The sequence below is a fragment of the Chinchilla lanigera genome, unplaced genomic scaffold (assembly GCF_000276665.1).
Source record: "Chinchilla lanigera isolate Chin_1 unplaced genomic scaffold, ChiLan1.0 scaffold00007, whole genome shotgun sequence".
Classification (NCBI taxonomy): Eukaryota; Metazoa; Chordata; class Mammalia; order Rodentia; family Chinchillidae; genus Chinchilla; species Chinchilla lanigera.
The window spans coordinates 22,684,138-22,704,393 of NW_004955408.1; the positions used below are offsets into that span (position 1 = coordinate 22,684,138).

At 43.8% G+C, this 20,256-nt stretch overlaps 1 protein-coding gene across 2 annotated transcripts in view; it reads left to right on the plus strand.

Annotated features, from left to right (window-relative positions):
• The window catches only part of Dock2 (dedicator of cytokinesis 2), a 429,458-nt gene that overhangs the window by 53,763 nt on the left and 355,439 nt on the right, over positions 1–20,256 (plus strand). For both annotated transcript variants that reach the window (XM_005376310.2, XM_013509168.1), the window contains exons 9-14: positions 4,314–4,395; positions 9,896–10,031; positions 12,445–12,520; positions 13,465–13,541; positions 14,057–14,182; positions 15,351–15,475. In XM_005376310.2, coding sequence (XP_005376367.1) covers positions 4,314–4,395; positions 9,896–10,031; positions 12,445–12,520; positions 13,465–13,541; positions 14,057–14,182; positions 15,351–15,475 — 622 coding nt within the window. The remainder of the gene's footprint in view (positions 1–4,313; positions 4,396–9,895; positions 10,032–12,444; positions 12,521–13,464; positions 13,542–14,056; positions 14,183–15,350; positions 15,476–20,256) is intronic.

Genomic DNA, 20,256 nt, shown 5'->3' on the forward strand with positions numbered 1-20,256 from the left:
AGGGGCTATTAAGAAAAAGGAACTGTTCTTCACTGTTGGTGGGAGTACAGACTGTTGGAACTACTGTGGAAATCAGTGTGAATATTCCTCAGAAAGCTAGGATTAGAGGTCCCATCCAACCCAGCTATTCCTATTCTGTGTATCTTCCCAGAAGAATTAAAAACATCAAACCACAGCAATAAATGTGAACTAATGTTTATAGCAGCACAATTTGTAATATCTAAATCTTGGAAACAACCCAAATGCCCATCAACCAAGGAATGGATAAAAAAAGACATGACTTTTTTATATGATGGATTACTACTCAGCCATAAAAAAGGATAAACTGGACACTTTCACAGGTAAATGGATGCAACTGGAGACCATACTCACTAGTGAAATAAGTAAGACTCACCTGTGTAAACATCATATTGTCTCCCTGGTGTGAGAAACTGAAAGAGTAAATAATATCTAAAATGTATAATAGATACTGTGAAATAGGAAGAAATTGTTAGAAAGGAAAAGAGAACTAGGATGAGGGAAGGGGAAAGAAAGGAAGGGAAAAGAGAAAAAATGCAAGTTAGTTATATTATTAGTGTATCTTACTTCATAGAAAAGAAAGGTTTCTGCTTATGTCAATTGGAGAATTATTTATGCCCATATCTTATATCTCTGAGTAATTACTTTAAAGAAAATAATATGCAATGTATTAACTATTGTTATTTTCCTACCATCTTATTATGAACTGTGTTTCACCTTTCTTCCATAAAATATAAAGAAATAATTAAGTTTAGAAATGAATGGTGTAAATTCCACCTCCTCCATAAAATCTGCCCAAATTCACCTCTTTGCCCCATTGTTTTCTCTTTTTTACCTTGAATTGGTCATTAATCATTCTTAAGTCCGAGTTTGCCATGAGTAAAATATGAGTGCTGACTTCTCAGGGTCATTTCCTTTGGGCTTTCATGAGAAAAAGCACATGAAGCACGGACTTGGCACATGTGCTCCAAGAGGTGGTAGTTATTATTATTGCTACTTTCATTAACTGCACTGGAGACTGGAGGAAGTGAGGAACTTCTAGGTGCCTCAACTCAAAGAAGAAAAAACACCTTTGGGACCCTCAAGAAGGAATCCTTAGTGTACCTCTTGCCCACACTGCCAGCCTGTTGGCCTCTTTGTGACTCAGGTAATCCTTCCTCCCAGTTAACTACAGTCTGTTCCATTCAGTGGCTTTTTGGGGTAATGATCACTAGTTGACACATTGAAATGGAGCTGGAGCACAACCTCTCTGCCTTTATGAAACAAATGAAGAGCTTGGTTGTTGATGATAAGATGAAATAATATATGGTGCCTGGAGAAGAGTGGCCCTTTAGGCAATGTCTGACCTGGAGACGTTTATAAAACCTGAGGGGTTGTCCATATAAGAAGACTGCACTGAGGTCTGATCTCTTTGGAGCTTCATTATTCCATGCCATTTGGGTGAGAAAATGACGCTCATGGAGGACCAGCAACTAACTTGCCCAAAGTCACACCTATTATTATTAATGACAGAACTGAAATTGACACACACATCTGTCTGACTTCAAAAACAAGCAATTTCACATTTTGGTTTGTTACCGAGTAAGGAGTTGTATGAAACATCTTCAGTGGTTCTTTTGGGAGTTCAGCACTATTATAGTAGAAAGCTATACTTCATAGCCCACCTAAGTTTTAACATTTAAGAGTCATCCCAGTGCCCCTGGCTCTGCCTCAGGGCATGCGACACTGGCAGTGAGTGCTCCTGCTCCTCTGGAGCCCACCTTGAAATGGGCTGTTTGTCATAGGCCCCTTGCTGGTCCCTGGGAGTTGCAACCACAGCACTGTGGTAAAGATTCTGAAGGCACAGTTAGGACTCTTGTTTTCTCTCAGAATAAGGACTTCTGATGGCTGCATCAACAAGGGGGCCCGGTCCAGCTCTGTGATGGATGGCCTGAACCACCTTTGTCATGGGAAGCGATGGAGCTGCAAGATGCGCTGTATCTGGAGGTTGTCCTTGATGAGGGCATGTCTAAGTGATGCCTGTGAGAATGCCGGAGACAGGGGGCAGCCCTTAGGGTAGTGGGGAAGAAGAAGGGAGGGGAAAACAGCAAAGACCAATGAAAGCAAGAAAGGAGAAACAAAGAAAGTGGAATGGTGATTTAGAAAGAGGCCAGGGGCTTTGGAAACACTTCCCCAGTCAGTCAACTGCCCAACTGCTCTTCCTGTAAGGAAGACATGTGCTTCACTCTTGTCTCCTCTAGCCAGGGTTCATCCACCTTGAGCAACAGGCAAGTTGAGGCATCCTCAGCATGGCTCAGTGTGGACCAGAGACAACTGTCTGGGACTGATCTTTTTCTATTGGGCTTAACCATGCTCCCTCACCAGGGAATTCTGAAAGAGATCTGGTATGGGAAATTTAAACTTTTTACAGGGCAAAACCCCACAGCAACTTGAGCATCAGGTCAATGGTATGCTTTTGTCCAATAAAAGCCCAAGGAAGAATTAGAGTAGCCTCCCTGCTTCCTGTGAGGAGGATGTCATTGAGAGACACTATCACCTGTCTTGGTGGCTTGAGCCCTCAGATCCTATCATTAGGGTCTTTCTGGGCAAGGATGGATGGGCCCAGCTCAGCCCTCTAAATTGCTTTTCTTATTTATGATTGTATTTCTCCAGAAAGAGAATTGCTGATTTCTGCTATTTAAATGTAGCCAGCTGAGTCAGTAAGGGGCTTGCTACATGTGATGAAAGGTGCTGGAAAATACCCATGTATTCTAGTAAGAGAAGCCCATAAATAACTAATGGGAATCATTTAAAATTTTTAGGGGGAGTGGAGCTGTGCTGGTTTGCTTTCTGTGAGTTCCACTACAATTTTCAAATTACTGAGAAAAATAAGATGAGAAGATGCATTTAGTTTGACTGAGTTTTATCCACCGGTTAATCTACATCGGTTTGCTATTGGTTGCATTTCCTTCTTGAACTTTGCTCAAACTGCACTCATTAATCTTCTGAGGGTGAGTGGAGGGAGAGGAACGAGATGTCACAGGGAACAAAGTTCTGTAAGGAAGGCAATTCCCCTTCGCTTTGCTGATTCTCTTATCTTGCCTTCTAGAGCTAAGTTGGGTTTTGAGTGCTATTTTTTTCCTGACTCAAAAATAATGGACATTTATTTGGCAACAACTATATGCTCCTAGATGGTATAGAAAACCTAATGACTAGAGTCAGCAAAATGCTTCTTCTAAGTTGTGTAAGAGCTAGGCTTCTTGTTCCTGGCATGGCTGGACTAGTTCATATTAGCAGTATGGGGGAGTGTGGTTGTTGGAAGTGGTGAGATGGTAAATGATCATACATCTGTCTTAGTGGATCCTTGAGTGATGGGACTTGTTCAGTTACTACCCTGTGATAAAATGCTCCAGGGTGTTTTCATTATACTTAAGATCAGGTCAAAATCCTTGCCTGGCTCAACAGGCATACATGGTCCGGCCTCTCCTCCAACTTTTCTCTTATTGACTCACTCTTGAATCTGTTTCTTAGATGTATCAGACTCCTTCATGCCTCATGGCCTTTGCACACACACCTTGCCTGAAACACACACCTTTGCACACACACCTTGCTTGAAACATTCCTCCATGTTTGTATTTTGTTTATCAACTTTACTTGCCATTCCTCAGCAAAGACTTGACCTCCCTGACTACCCAGACTAGCTTAGAGCCTTCCGATATACATCATCACAATATCCTGAACTTTTCCTTTCTAGCAGAGTTTCATATAAATAGTCATTACAACAACATTTAAATAGTTAAGTGTATCTCAGATAATGGTTAGCATCATACAATGTATGTTCCACTGCAGTACGACATTGCTTTCAAGGAAAGAGCCTACATTCAAAGGACAATTTAAAATAATTTTAATCTTCCCTTAATCATGAAAGTGGAGTAGGCTGGTATGGGCGAATGCATTCTTAATGTCCAGCAAAGCATGCTGACATCCTCTCCCTTCTCATCTCTGACTTCTCAATATCCTCTACAAAGGATGCAGTTATTCTTCACAAATATTGGGCAGCTGTGCCAGAATTTCCTTAGCATATGGGGCAAGGGAAGAGGGTGTGGATATACATAAGTTGATAATTCCTTCCTCTGCTTGTCTAATGTCTTTCCTCCAACACAGCTGTGATCTCTGAGGACGAAGTGCCATGTCTGTCTCAAACACTATGTTCCCAGCAGCCAACATGGCAGCACAGAGCTGATACTTGCTGAGTATTTTGACTGAATTAATGCGGAGCACTCTGCACTAACAGATTGCCACTCCTTTTCCCACAGCGAGAACTACCTGGTACGATGGGGCAGCAGGGGCTTCCCGAAGGAGATTGAGATGCTCAACAACCTGAAGGTGGTCTTCACGGTGAGTGTGCATTGTCCACTGCTTACCACGCTCCACATTCTCAGGGACCTGATCCTAGAAGTGTGACTAGTGCAATGGTCAGTATGGAGTGTGGCCTTGGTGTGGAGCTGTCTTCTGGGCTTTATGCAGAGCTACAGAACTGGCAGAGGCACTGTGTGCCCTCAGGAAGCTTTCTGGGAGACAAATTTCTCCTTCTCTCTTTTTCCTCTGTTATGGTTTGGGTCTGGATGCCCCCCCTCCCACAAAAGCCTCATGCAGTCACAGAGGCAGGGCTTTCTGGAGGTGGCTGAATCTAAAGTCTGTGATTGATTCACGGTCCAATGCTGAATTAAGGGTATGAGTGCTATTCCCACCCTAGGATGGGTAGCCTGAATGCAGTATAAGGGACAGAGAGGGTCTTGTCTCTTCCCTTGCTTGCTTTTGTGATCTTCCACCACCATGAACTGTTGCCTTCTGCCATGTACAATCCTGCCTTGGAGCCAGCTGATATGGACTGAAACCTCCACAAACTGTGAGCTAGATAAACCTTTCCCCCTTTAACTTTGGGTATCAGGTATTTTGTCTTAGCAATGAGAGAAAAGTAACTTAGCATCTTTCCTTCCTCCCTCCTTCTTTCTTACTCCTGTACACACAGAGAACACACGCAAAACATTACACACATGAACAAGTACATACCCAACAATGCCTCGATAAACCAGGCATAGCAGTTATTCTTTGACTTTCCATTTAATTTACAGTTAAACTGATTTCTTTTTCTTGAGTTCACACCTTTCTGATAAACTTGCTGAAAAATACCAGGAAATAAAAGGGTCCTGCCTGAAACACTGGATGCCTTGTTCAATTGAATATTGTGAACATAATTAAGGCATGTTTAATGATGATTAAAGATCTGGTGGGGCTTTTGAGATTGTTTCTCTAAATACTAATACCTACCAGGTAAGACTTACATAGAAATGTTGGAATCAATAGTTATTGGATGTTTTATTTGTGAGAGAGAACTTGGTCTTTTAGTTCAGAGTAAGGGAGACTGTGGAAGCAAAGAGGTAAATAAAAGTTGTCGCTTCCAGCAGAGCTCCTTCTCTTGTCCTTTTTCTACAATGCTGTGCTAAGAATGTGATTTTAAGATAATAAGGATATTGTCTCCAAGCTCTTTGGGGGAGAAGATCAATTATGAGCTTTGGATTTTCCCCCCAACTGCATTATCTGTGTTAGCAAGGGAAATTACAGAGGATGAGCTATGGAGGTATTTGGGCATTGGCCAAACTGATATGTCAGATCCAGGAGTGACCGACATGCTAGATTAACCTACCTTGCTCCACAATCATTTCCCAGTTACAGCCCATTAAGTGCAATGTCTTATGTTATGTTGTGATTAGGTTGAGATAGACCTGATTTATTTTGTTTGTTATTTCCTGAAAAATAGGCCAGAGGCATGGAATAGGACCATAGGTCTTAATTGCTCAGACAAAGTTTTCTTGGCATATATAAATGTGTGTTTATTTACGATTAGTTAGAAGGAGGAGTGTATTTATTTTCTTGATAAATAGGAGAGTCCCAGAGGGCTTCCTGATTAAACCACAAGACAGATGTTTCACAAGAAGGAGAAAGGACAGGGAATCAATCAGGGCTTCATTTTGCAGAGAACAAATTCATGATGCAAACATGGGGGAAAGGACATCTGTACATTTGTCACACCGTATTAAGGAGAATGTGACCCTGCCTCTGTGTACCTCTGCCCACGCCCTCCCACTGCTTCCCACAAGTGAATTTGAGAACTTTGGCTGGTCGTTAAGGAAGCTGATGCTTCCCCTCCATTGGAATGATCAGGGTCTTTGTTTTGGGACCAGGAAGATCATAGTGCTCTCTCTTCTTGCATTAATTCAAGAGGTACTATAGAACAGGTACCCTAAAACGTGTAAGATCTGGTAGGTCCTAGGATAGAGCAGCAAATAAGCTGATGAGATCCCTGCTTTCCTGGCGCAATGTGGGGGCTGGGGAGCAGTGGCTAGATAATAAATACATCAATAAATAACAACAATAATGACAAAAAGCAATCCAAGCAACACAGATAATTAAGACAGGGCGATGTGATGGTGTTTGACTGGAAGTGACTCAATGGGGTGCCATAATGACACTTAAGTGGGACACGAGAGGAGACTCGGCAGCTACATGCCATGCTGGCCTTGTTTCTCTCCCCTGTGGGTGTCAGCTCTATTTAGTCCCTTCTAGGGATGGGCTTCCAGCTCACTGGGACTAGGGCGTTGGGGTGTAGCTGTGGCTGATTTCTGACACTCCCACCCCTCATCTGCTTCATAAGTGTCACCTCCTTGGTCCTACAAGAAAGCAGCATGTACCAGGACTCAACCCAGGCTGGGGTTGCTGCTCACACACAGGTAGTTTAAGTGAACGATAGCTGAAGCGCTAGTAAATTGTTACATTAGGTGACACTTGTTTTAAATTTCATTGTCATACTTCCCTAAAATGTTAGGGATTTGTAAGGCTGAAGTAGGAACGGTTGGGAAATGTGGATTGGAGCACCATTCTCAGTAAGGATTGCTCATTTACACATCCTCCAGAGAAGAACCTCCAGAGTATTTTTGCTTTAGTTTATGAACAGACTTAGATTCTCTCAGGCCAGGGGGTCTTCAGTGAAACAGCTCTTAGAGATCAGATATCTTCCTTTGAGCAAGTAACATCTCAGAACAGTGGGGCTGGACTAGGGGCTTATCTGTGGATCCTACAGGCTTATCTAGTGTATTAGTCTGCTAGGGCTGTCATAACACAGTATCATAGATTAGTTGACTTAAACAGTAGAAATTTATTGTCTTACAGTCCTGGAGGCTAAAGCCTGAGATCAAGGTGACAGCAAGGTTAGGTTTTCTGCAGCTTCTCTTCCTGTTTTTTTTTTTTTACCTTCTGTCTTCTCCAGGGTCTCCTCTCTCCATGTGTCCATTCTCTACCATACTCTTGTTATAAAGAAACTGCTCATAGTGGCCTCACTTTCACTTAATTACCTCTTTAAAGACCTATCTCCAAATGCAGTCACATTCTGAGATACTGGAGGTTAGGACTTTGACACATGCCTTTTGTGTGTTGAGGGAAGGAACATAATTCAGGCCATAACATCTGGGAACCTTTCAGGCACCAGCACCTCTGTGGCTCTGACATGCCTCTGAAAGACACCAATCTGGATATTTCAAAAATATGAATAATCCTAATGGGAGGAGAGAAGTAGTTAAGGACGCAGATCATTATAAGGGAAGCAGGGCTCCAGTGTTTGAAGATGGAAAAGATTTGGATACACAGAGAGGAAGTAGGAGGTCAGCATTTGAGATAATGGTACGGGAGGGGTTGGTTAAGAAGAAAGATGTAGAATTGAAAGTGAGCATCGTGTGTGTGTGTGTGTGTGTGTGTGTGTGTAGAGAAATAAAGACATCTTTGTGACAAAAATAGATTACTTATATTCAGATAATAGTGACGAATAGTGGGCAAGGACAGCTGGTTATATTGTGTCTGTGCTCTTTCATGGGAACTAGGAAAGATTAGCACTAATAGGGAAAGAAATCAGGAGCCATTAATGTTGTTTCGGGGAGAAGAATGGAAGAATAAATGTGGCTTCAAAAGATGAGTTTGTAGGAGATTTCAGGATGGGTGGGAGGAAGGAGTCAGGCAGGGCAAGGAAGAGGCTGCTCCAGCTGTGTGGGTGTTACATAACTGGGATCGCAAACCCGGATGCCTACAGGGCCAGGTAGGGGTACAAATGAGCAGAGGAGGATCGTTCGGCCTGAATGCCACTCCTCTGCCCCCTTCCCTCTGTCTCTGCCCAGCAGTGCGACCTTGGAGCAGCAGAAGCTGGTGTCCGTTCCTCAAGCTGGTGAGAGGACAGCTCTTCGATGAGTGGGTGCTGTCCGGAGAAACAGAGCCCATGGGCACTGCGTTTGAACTCTTATGGCAGCCTGGAAACTCAGGAAGGATTTCCAGATTAGAGTCTTGAGGCAAAATTCTTCTTCCTCAGGGAAACCTCAGCTTTGCCTGTAAGGCCTTCAGTTGGTTGGGTGAGGCCCACAGATATGATGGAAAGGAATCACCTTTACTTACAATCAACGGATGGCAGGTGTTAATCAGGCCCGCAAAGTAACTTCTAGGCGAGTGTCTGACCAATCAGCTGTATACAGTAACTTAGCCAAGTTGCCATGTGAAATTTGCCCATTGGAGTCCCAAGCAGGGAGCTGTGGGCCTCATCAAGGACTTGGCTGACTCCAAAGACTCTGCTTGCCCTGCTCCCTGCCTCCCTTTCCAGAGAAAGGCTGGAGCTGACTGCTCTGCCTGGGCCCTGGCTCAGAGGTGAGCCATTATCTTGTCTTCAGTGCATATGCCCACATGAAAAGTATCACACAGGGAAGCATACTGCTCCTTGACAATGGCAGGCCCAATGTTCCCTGCCCTCATGCCAACAGCCTGCCTTGCTATTCCTTCCCCAGCTGATCTGAGCTGGCAAGCAACCCCAAGAACAGCGGAGATTTGAGCAAGGAGGTTGGAACCTGAGATGCTTAGGGTGGTGTTCCTTCCTGCAGACCTCTGTGATATTGAAGGAGTGAGTGGGCCCAAAGCCCGGTGTCTCCAAAGGCAAAGGCCTTTTGGAAGCCCCTTATCTTCTCTGTGCCTCAGTTTCCTCATCTTTGAAGTGCAGATGCAAATATGGTATATTCTTCAGAGCGCTGCTACAGATCAAATAAGATGAAGACACGTGGGACACTTAATACACAACACGTTTAGTGCATTTCAGTTTTAGGTTTTGTCTCTCTGAACACAGCTGAGTGCAGTTTCCTGGCCCCTTGGAGTTAGGTGTGGCTGCGTACCGTGCTTTGGCCAATGAAAAGTGAGCAGAAGTAACGTGACTATAGGGACAGTGGAACCACCTGTGTCACAACAGATTCACGGGGGGTCCAGAGTGAGTGGGTGGAGCACTAGCCTGTGTTTGAAGTAAGCTTCTGCTGTGTCACAGGTTTGAGATATTAGGACCATTTGGTGCCAACACAAGCCAGCCAGTATGCATCCTTGAAGTGAATGGTAGCTGTTATTATGTCCCCATCTTTTACCTTCTCTGTCAGAGGTGTACAGCAATGGTGAGACCGATGGGGTCATTTGCAGGAAATGGTAATTGTGAATACGTTCCCATGCTAATGCTTATGGGGAATAAATGCCAACCTATACAACAAATACCATGTTTGTAGCCTTTCCCTCTGTCAATGCAAGGTGGAAGAATTGGGATTGAGCACAAGAGTCCTGTCCTTTCAAAGCCTTGCTTTTCCTACCTGTTCAGTGGGTGTTGTAGGCTTGCTTTCTGCATTTTCCAGGCAAGACTGTGTGATTTGTGCATGAATACCAAGTGTTAAGCACATCCTCCAGGAATAACCATTACTAGGTTTGCTTTTGCTACATTTTTTTCTCATTCAGCATGTGATGTGTATAAACATACATGTTTTTTCTTGGCCTGCAGGATCTTGGAAACAAAGACCTCAACCGGGATAAGGTTTACTTGATTTGCCAAATAGTCAGAGTTGGGAAGATGGATCTTAAAGATACGAATGCGAAGAAGTGCACACAGGGACTGAGGAGGCCCTTTGGGGTGGCAGGTATGATGCACTACATGATTAACTTTTATCGGAGTGAACATCTTCTATCTCTGAATTTTAAGGATTATTTCTTTCCCCCCTTCCTCTGTCAGCTCTGCTCTTTGGACAATTTATGCCAGACAGCCCTTTAATAACCACATTTCTGGTGCCTAGATTGAAATAATTGGTGAGTGAGTCTAGATTTATGAGGAGTCCAGTGAATAATGCGATCCTTGGGTCTGGAGCAGAGCGTCAGAAGCACCACGCAGGCTGAGCATTTGGCGCCTTTGCTCCCCAGCACTGTGAAAAAGGGAGAGCAATACAGACTGGATCTAATTACCAGAGCCAAATCATTTTAAAAAAAATATCCAGGACAGGAAATGTAGTTACACAGAATGAGTCACCCACCATACATGTGAATTCTGGATGAAAATAGACCTTGGGAGAGTGGGGTGGGGGGGCGTGAAGAACCCCTGTGAGGCTGCAAAGTGCGACACTGGTCCCTGCATTTTTTGCAGAGCTTTAGCTGTCTCGGGGTTTCCAGGAATTCATCATTCTTGCCCTATTTTGATGGTTTTTGTTCTATTTGGCTATTGCTTGCACTATTATTTCCCTAATATATTTTCTTTTAATTAACCCATTTTATTTAAGCTAAAGTACATTTCTTAAAAGACAATTTAAGCCCCTGTGATGTGACAATGTGATACTCTAGTTTTATCCTTTCTATTAAAATATAAATTTTTAATCATGTACCATTTATAATCCCTGTGTACTGTATCTAAACCATTTCTCAGTTCGGGATACTCTCATCTGCTGCAACCTGCAACCACAAACCCACTGGCTGTCCAGCTACTCCCTGGACACAACTGATGTAATGAAGGAGAGGAAGGCATCATGTCAAGCCAGCTGGCTTTCTAACTTAGCATGTCAGGCCCCGACACAAGCCAGCCAGCCAGTGATCTGGAGCAAGCATTTTCTCTATGACCTTCAATCCTTTATATGCAAAATGAGGAATTTGGATCTAGAGGATCTGTGAAATGTCCTCCTGATCCTCTGTGTGGGATACTCTTGACACCATGGTTATTCCCTTGAAGACAAGGAGAGTGCTCTAATCTTACTTCAAAGTGTGCCTTTGTCTTCAGCTTTGTCTTTAGACCACTGTCTATGTTGGTGTCAGGTGACAGAACTCTAATCCTAACTGGTAGCAGTGTGAGTAGTAGGCACATGGGACAATACTTTATTTACTAGTATAACTGAAATATTTAGGGATAGATTGCTTCAGATATGGGTGGGCCAGGAACCTCAATGAATTTATAGTTCTACATGTCTTAGTTCCTGTGTCATTATGCTCATTTATAATAAAGAATTGTCTATCCAATTAGTTGGCAAAATATCAGCCAGCTCTTTCAGACTTGCATCCTATCAGGTAAAGAACCAGGAGAAAAAAAAAAATATGTCTTTTCCCCATTATTTTTTGTAGAAGCTTCAGGAGCTGCATATATATAGGTCAAATGCTTGACCTCCAAAGCATTTATTTGGGGCAGGGGATGCTCTCTGATTGGCTAGAGCAGGTCATGTGATGGGTCTAGAGCCAGAGCGAGATTGCTCCACCCAAATCCACACCAGGGGCACTGAGCTGGGCTAATGGGTGAGAAGGGTTTGCCATCAGAGAGGATGGATGCTGGTCAGGTTCAGATCACAATTCCTCTTCCTCACTGTTCTCTGATGCAGTCAGTGGCTAATTGTTAACCAAGCAATTTTGATAGCTCCCTGACCAGTGCCTAGGACCTATGAAGTGTTTTCTATTAATAGGGTTTTGGTTCTATGTGACTAGCTTTCCTCAGCAGCCCCACACTGAGAGTTCAGTAAACCACTTCCCACGCCCCCACCTTAGTGCTAGTGTCTTTTACCTTGGTGTTATGATCTTAGCTGATTTAAAGAGAAGTGTCAGAGGTCCAGGGTACCTTGGAATTGTAGTGTTCACTGGTTCTAAAGCTACATGTCTGTGCCATTGAACACGTTTATGAAAAGACGGTGACCATTTCATTGAATTCTTAAATCCTACAGGGAGTCATTGCACCGGGTTTTGTAGGCACAGTAGATAATTCAGGGTATGTGTTAAATTCAAACCTAATTGCTTCATTCCATAGCCGCTGCTCTGAGAGTTCTGGCCTTTTGCTCTCTGCTAAGGCTCTTGGATGCTTCTCCAGCCTGCTGGTTCTTCAGCCTGCTTGGCTCAGGTATCTGCCTGACTGCTGTATATCAGGAGCCTCACTCTCTGTGTGGTCTCTTGCTTGTCTTTTTGCCTTTTCTGACCCACAGGAATCTCTTAACTTGCCTCTCTTTTCTTAAAATCCTCATCCCAATGCCATTCCTTTTTAGGAGCAATGGGGACGCTAAAGTGCTCATTGATTTTCTTTTTCTTTTTTTCTAGTTATGGACATAACAGACATCATCAAGGGAAAAGCAGAAAGCGATGAAGAAAAGCAGCACTTTATTCCTTTCCACCCGTAAGCGATCTCCTGCTTCTTTCCATCCTCTTACCTCTTCCTTCCTCATGCGGGGCTGGTTGAGGGCAGGTGAACCAGCTCCTTGTGTCAGTGTTAGGGTAGACAGGCGGGGCCTTCCAAGAAGGGTGCGAGGATGCTGAGCTCAGTGCTAAGGCACTCAGACCCCCCATCGTTTCACCTGCTCATTCACCAGATGTTACTCACCTAACTTATTCTTAGGCCGCCCTGGCAGAGGATGACACTGTACGAGGCATAAGAATGAAGAGTGAACAACCCACACAACTGTGTCATCACGCATCTTATTCTTGAGGCATGCACTTAAACAGATAATCACTAAAGGATTAATGCATCACTTACAAGTGTAACAGGAAACCGAGGCTGTAAAGAAGCAGTGTCTCAGGAGCCTCTCATGGGGAGTCTGGACGTGGTCCTCATGGGCAGATGTACCTGTGACTTTGATGGGAGGGTAGTGAGGAAGGTAAACTTCCTGGAGTTGCTCTAAAAAGAGTCTTCAAGAAAGTGGAACCCTGGGTTAAGAACATTGTCCATACTTATCACTCTGAAGGTATCCAGGAAACAAGGACAATGTCTCTGGACTAAGGAATGTGACTAGGTCTTAGCAGGAGCAAGTACAATCTTGGAGACTTTGTGGGGAAGACCTTCATGTTGAGGGCTGGGGAATCTTTCCTTTTCATCAGTCTTTCTAAGGAATGAAAAATGACATCTGTGTCCAGTATTGGTGTCGCCAAATTTCAGAGCCGTGGATTCTTGTGAAAAGAGCACTGTGCTTCTTGATGGCCTGTATGTTCTCAGCTGACACAGGCGGGCTTACTTTTCATCTAAGGCACATGGAGGGGCCAAGGAACTCCCTGGGGTGCCTTGGACCATAACTTGGGGACCCCATGAGGGCATCACATGCACATTTGTGCTCCTTTCCTTTGCAGGGTCACAGCTGAGAATGACTTCCTACATACATTGCTGGGCAAAGTTATAGCCTCCAAAGGAGACAGTGGAGGGCAAGGTAAGGTTCCAACAGGCAGAGTGGGCTGAGCCTGCTTCAGCCTAGAAACCTCTGATTCTTCACTAAATACATCAAGATCCTTAACCCTGGGAAACTTAGCCTTCCTTCCAGACAGACCATTGGTAAGACTCAGAGCATGTGACATATATTTCCTGAAGCAAAGGAGAAGCATGCCCTAGTGTCCAAAAGAAGAGAGATATTGGTGTATTCTGAAAATCTCTTGTGTGTCAGGCACTTTGATGCTTCCCTGTTGGATTTCATCCTTGCCCCTGTCCTGTGGGGTAGATGGATAGTGCCATCCCCACTTTAGAAAACCTGGGCTTAGAAAGCTGAGGTATTTGTGAGAGGCTGCCATTGTTATACATTACTGTTAAGCCCAGAGGCCCCTGGGCTGGATCACTGTATCTATGGTTGTATGTCTCTGCTTCAGTGGTCTCCTCCAGAAAGGATGGAGCCACCAAACTGAGTAAATGACTTGAAGAAATTGGCTCTTCATGGTAAGCATTCCATTTTAGGTCTCTGGGTGACCATGAAGATGCTGGTGGGTGACATCATTCAAATCCGCAAGGACTATCCACACCTAGTGGACAGGACCACTGTGGTAGCCAGGAAACTGGGCTTCCCTGAGATCATCATGCCAGGTGGGAGGCAGCAGCTGTTACTTGCTCCTTGGATGCTCCAGATGGTGGGGGAAGAGGGACTCAGATTGCCCAATCCATTTTCCTTTTGAAGAGTCTAATCTTTTCCTCTGCTTTTCTCTATTTCTCTTTCTGAAGGTAAATGTGAATATACTTGCCCTTTTCCCTTCACGAATGAGAATCGCACTTTATATACATGATATACTCTTATTTAACATGCTTTTTATAGTGTTCTTCAATTGCTTTACTACTCCATAATTTATCATGGACATCAGTTCTGTTTTACTACATGTAGAACAATTCCATTCTTTGTGGAGGAATATAGTCATTCCCTTGAATTTTTAAACTATTTTTTGTTGGCAAAGGAATCCATGCTTATTGTAAAATATTTAAATGGCATGAAAAGGTATGAAATGAAATGTTGAAAGCTCCCTCAAATCTTTGTTTCCATGAATGTCCACTACTATTAACATTTTCCAAACACACATGTGATTTTAAAAAGTGAGATTATGTGGAAACTCTCTTGAAATGTCTCTTTTTTTGGTCTGAAAACTGAGTCTTGCACTTCTGTTTATGATCATTCTTGCTGACTTACTTTATTTTTTTCATAGTTGAGTGGTGGTTCACTGGGGCCTGTCCTGTGATTTATTTTTTCCTGCTATGCTCTAGGTCTCTCTTCCTTGAACACTCCCTCACAGGATTTTCTATTCTGAGCCCCCTGTTCCTGGAAGTGCACTCCATTTCATTTTTAGCCCCATGTTCCTAGATACAGAGCAATTCTCGCTACTCTGCTCCTGCACAGTGAAGGTCTGTGGATGCACACACAGTATTGGGTTGCTATTCATGGACCAAGATCAATTCACTTGGACATTTCCTTTGCCTTCCCAGAAGGTGTCACCAGAGGATGGAAATGAAATGATGTTAACATAGAGAAAACATGGCCAATTTTTGACCATCCTGCATCCTTTTTCACAACCGATTTCCTAGTGCTCTTTCATCCCCTTGTTAGCTACTTCGCCAGCCTCCCTGGCAGGTAAAAATGCTTTTTCTGAGCAGGTCTGCTGTTAATTTCATTACTGAGCTTCCTCCAGAGCTGCACCCCCTCTAGTTAGTGAGGCCTCTCCTGCTGAGATCCTCTCTAATTCTTGTCTCCTCTCTTCCTCTGCCACAGGGGATGTCAGGAACGACATCTACATTACTCTCTTACAAGGTGACTTTGACAAGTACAACAAGACCACGCAGAGGAACGTTGAAGTGATCATGTGTGTGTGCGCAGAGGATGGCAAAACGCTGCCCGTAAGGACCATGGCTGTGCTCTGGGTGACAGGGCCCTGCTGGGATGGAGAGCCCTGATCATAAAGATTCGCTTTTCCTCTCCCTAAATTTTTTCCCCTACATGACGGGTGCCCTCGGGACAGTGTTGAGTATTGTGAGCTACACCTTTTCAGCTTGGTTGACATAGTGTCCCATAATAAGACCTTACGTTGCTATGTCTGTATACCTAAGCAGTTTTGAAGCATCTGTTCTTTTCTTTTCTTGACTCCTACTTCTTTTCCTCCTGCTTTCTTTTTTTGTGTAGCTTGGGCTCTGCTTATCCGTTCGCTCTTTGAAGTTAAAATGTTCTTGTTGAAACCTGAGCAGGCTTTTTCTTTTTCAGACAAAGTCCATGGTAAGAAGAAAGGTCAATACAGAGCCTTGGGTGGTGTGGAGACTCGGGATGTCCTCAAAGCAGATATTTTCAACACTTAATCCAACTTCCCAGCGCTCAGCCACAAATTTGGGTGGAAAGCCTTATTTGCAAATTGGTCTCTAGAGGACTAGCAGAGCAGATTCAAGAATGCAAAGCACATGGCTGTATTTATACAGCATATGTCCTGTACAATATTTGTCATGCATGTTTACACTTATTTACTTATATTTACTTTAAGGTTGTCAGAAGTTATGTCCAGTGTGTGGGAGGGTTTGGCTTCTCAATTCCTCCTTTTGGAATACTTAGCTGAAAATAAAATCAGCTCTCAGCAGAAGTTCTAGCGTGGGTAAATATTCCTCTTAGGTCACTGTAAGGAATCAGATAGCAAAGTAAGGTGAGGGTGTTGATCAGAGAGAGGGTGTAAAGACTGATAAGTCTTCAGTTCTACCCGTGGGGTCTGGAGCTCAGGCCTGATATGTCACCATATACCTAAGAACAACTAGCATTCCCAGGGGAATTACAGTGTCTCAGGCTGTGTAATCATATAACACGCTTCCATTACCATCTCCCTGTCTGAGCACGGGGAAGGTAAACCTTTGTCAAGTACAACAACTCACCCAAGGTCGTACAGTTTGTACATGGAAGAGATGGCCTTTGATTGCAGGTTTCAGGCCCTCTTAAATGCTCACTTCACTATAAGGACTGTAAATTTAAAAAAAAAACAAAAGACTCTCTAGTTTATTTCTCATTTTAAAAATGAGGCAGGTATCCACTTCTGTGAAACTCTGGGAAGATTCAGAATTATTTTTTAAGTGTAGAGAGATCCTTACTGTGCCTTCTTATTCATAAAACTGTCCCATTAATTAATATCTGCTTGAGCAAAATCCTAGCATTTATCTCACCCTCCTTTTATCAGATGATGAAACTTTTCTGAAAAATAAAGTACGTGAGAAACACTTGGCTCAAAGGAACATAAAAGAAGAGCTAAGGGTTTTTATCTGAAAGGAAAAATTGCATTTCACCAATGTATAGACCGTCGCTTTGAAGTTATTTTTATCCAATACCTGTTGGAGAACTTTTTAACCTCAGCCTCATTTTTAAAACATTGATATGCCTGCCTTCCATGTTGCCAAAGGAAAACTTAGAAGGAACAGTTAGCAGGTGAGCGGGTGTCTTATCTCATATCTGAACTATCCTCACTTCCATCTCTGCCACTCTTTCAAGTTGCACCTAGGCTGAACAGGCGCGCTAATCAAAGATGAATATAGAAGCTCACATTCCGGGGGCTGAAACAGGAAGGTAACTGTGGGGCACAGTGATAATTTGCAGTTTCATTTATTAGGGAAGTTATGGGGGAGTTCAGTTGATTGACTATTGAAAATTGCTAAGTAAGCCCGTGGGAAGCTTTTCTTTCCCTATTTGCAGTAGTAAATATTACTGCCTAATTAAGTGTCACAGAGTACATTCAGATGCTCTTGTTGCATATTGTGGGTTCCCATGGAAAGTCCCCGTTAGTAGTATCAGTTTCTCCTGCTCCAGGTGCACCTGTGTCTGTCAGAGCAGGACCAGAAGGCAGAGTCACTTTGGGGTCTGGATATTGCTAAGATGGTACCGTAGCAGAAGCTAATGGGGTGGGCTCTTGGATCAGACAGAGTTCCGGTCCTTACCTCTTTTCCAATTAGGTGTGTGATCCTGGACAAGGATTTTCATCTGTAAAAGAGGAAGGGTAATCTATTCCCATGGAGTTACAGGCTAAACAAACAGTAGATGTGTAGGATCTGGTACGCAGCAAATACTTGGTAACAGGAAGGAGAGAGACGTTCAGAGAAGGTGGGCCAAGTAGGAGGGAAGCCCTTGGAGGAAATGGAGGGAGTCAAGCCAGCAATCCAACCCGAAACAAGTTGCCAGAGAAGTGCAAAAGCCCAGATGCAGCCAGGCCAAGAAACCTGTGTTTCTTTGAGGCCACAGCTTACAGTGGTGGAGGCAAGGGCTGGGAGCAGGGTGACACAGTGATTAAGTCCAGGACCTCTGGGGATAGGCTCAAATCCCAGAAGAGCCTGGATTAGTAACATGACCTCGAACAGGTTCCATGACCTCTCTTAACCCAAGAGTCTGCCTAAAAACGGGACCAGCAATGGCACTTTATTCTTGTGACTATCGGATGAGGTAATCTACATAATAGGTGTTCATTAAATTAAGTCATTATTATTAGAAAGGTGTAATGAGCTCTCGATCTGATTCTCACCTATGGGTGCTAATTAGCCTCTTCCCATGATGTGACCTTGGTACAGAACACAGTCTTCTCACAGTGCATTTACATCTGGGGTATCATCTTCCTCCCTCGGTGTCCATGGAGTAGACAGGGTGTGTGCTGGGAGCTTGGCTTTTCCTCCTGCTGAGATGTCTCTTCCAACACCAGGCCAGCATTAAAGCTTCTAGGCTCCATGATTCTCATTCAGATTTCCCATTGACCTTAAATTAGTGACATCAGCCAGGGCCTCAATCATGAGTCAGGAAAATGGGTGGTGTGAAAATTATTGAAGTCTGACTTGAGACATATACAGATCTATACTGTCCCTAAAACTGGGCTCATTCTCTGGTCACAATGCTGTGTCAACACACAGCAGCATTCAGTCTGAGCCCTGAAGTGTTTAAGGGGAGGAGGTTATCTTTGTATGATGTTGAGACTTTTTTCTTTATTCTTAGGAAATAAAAATTTTCATCATCAGGATAGTTTTATGATATTCAGTTGCCTGCCACAGAGCAATTTTACCTTCACGAGAGATAGATGTGTATTTTCAGATTTTATAAGTTACACGGGATTCACTGAAGCTACAGAAACTGTATGCCCATAAATGTCACTAGATATAAATCTCTGTAAGGCTATAAGGCTTGTAGGTTTTTACAGAAAGAACACTGGACAGGAGCTGGAGGATCTTCGATGTAGTTCCAGCTCTGCCATGTTTGGACAAGTGCTTATCCTCTCTGAGCCTCAGTTTACCCAGATGTGAAATGGAGACAATGACAGCTGTCATCAGAGGTAGCTGTGAAGTCTGAATTGAGTGAGGTAGCTGGTTATAAAGTATTCTCTAGGTGGTTTGAAAACCTTTGAAAGAATGTTTCAGTGCATTGCCTGAAGAAGTTGTGAAAGGCTTCATACAATAGAAAACCAAGAGGTTAGCATCTTTCTTCATTGCAGCTCCCTGGTTATCTTTGTTTTATGAGAGGTAAGTACCTTGAAAGAGCTCTAGTCTATTTTCAGGTGCATTTTATTTGTCTGCAAATACCATCAGTCAGTACTGAGACTGAGCTCTTTCTTTTCCTATGACTTCGAAGCAAACTGGGAGCTCTGCTGGGAGAATGGGAGGCCCTCTTTCCCACAGAGTAGCTTGGTTCTCTGGGGGTCACGGGGTTCCTAGCTGTGGCCAGCTTTGGTGGCACAACCTGGCAGGGGTCACGGGTCCATTGGAGAATTTGGTGAGCGGCACGGGCTTGCTCATCAGAAAAGTGTCTGGAGACATGTAGTACTGTAATTTGAGGATCTGGGCTTTCAAAACCATTCATTGTGTCCCTAAAAGTCCAGAGATTGAGATTAAAAACTAGTTATTCTGGTATGAAAACTACACTTAGGCTTCTTCTGGGTGCTCCTAGCTTGGGTCTTGTGTTGCCGTAACACTGCTGGAATGAAGAGATGTGGTGAGGGGGGAGGGAGAGGAGAGGGAGAGAGAATATGAATCAGGCACTGGTATATATAATTGGGATATAATTGCTGGCTAACTTGCTCCTTTCTGGGACTCAGAAGGTCATTTCTATGGCAAAGAATAAGTACATGTACGGTGCAGGTGCTTCATGCTTGCTCTCCACTTACAATGCTTCCCCACATTTCTGCTCAAAGCCACCTCAGGATCTTTCTTTCAGATTCTTGACTTGTTACCTTTCAGGCATCTTCAGCTGCACTTAAGTATCCCCTTCCGTGCCTCAGGAGTCTGTCTGTCTGTCATCACATTTCACAACTGTAATGACCGATGAGCTCCTCTAACATGCTCTCCACAAGCTGTGAGGTCATGTCAGGTTCAGTGCCGGACTCATTCCCATTCTTTGGGGTTTAACATGGGCCTGGCACCCGCAAAATGCTCTGTCACTCTGGAATGAACTGAGTCACCTTCCCCAACCTCTTCTCTCATACTTGTTCTCCATGGAGGGCCCCCAGGTATCCTTCTCAGGCTGGTGCTGTCTCCCACTGCCCAGCGAGCCCTCCTTGGGGTGCTAGCATCAGAACTCCATCAGAGGGAGTGCTGCTTGGCTGATCTGAGCCTCATGGTAAACTTTGTGCACATTTCACAGTGGGGAAACAAATACGATTAATAAGACTGGCAGCATGCAGTAA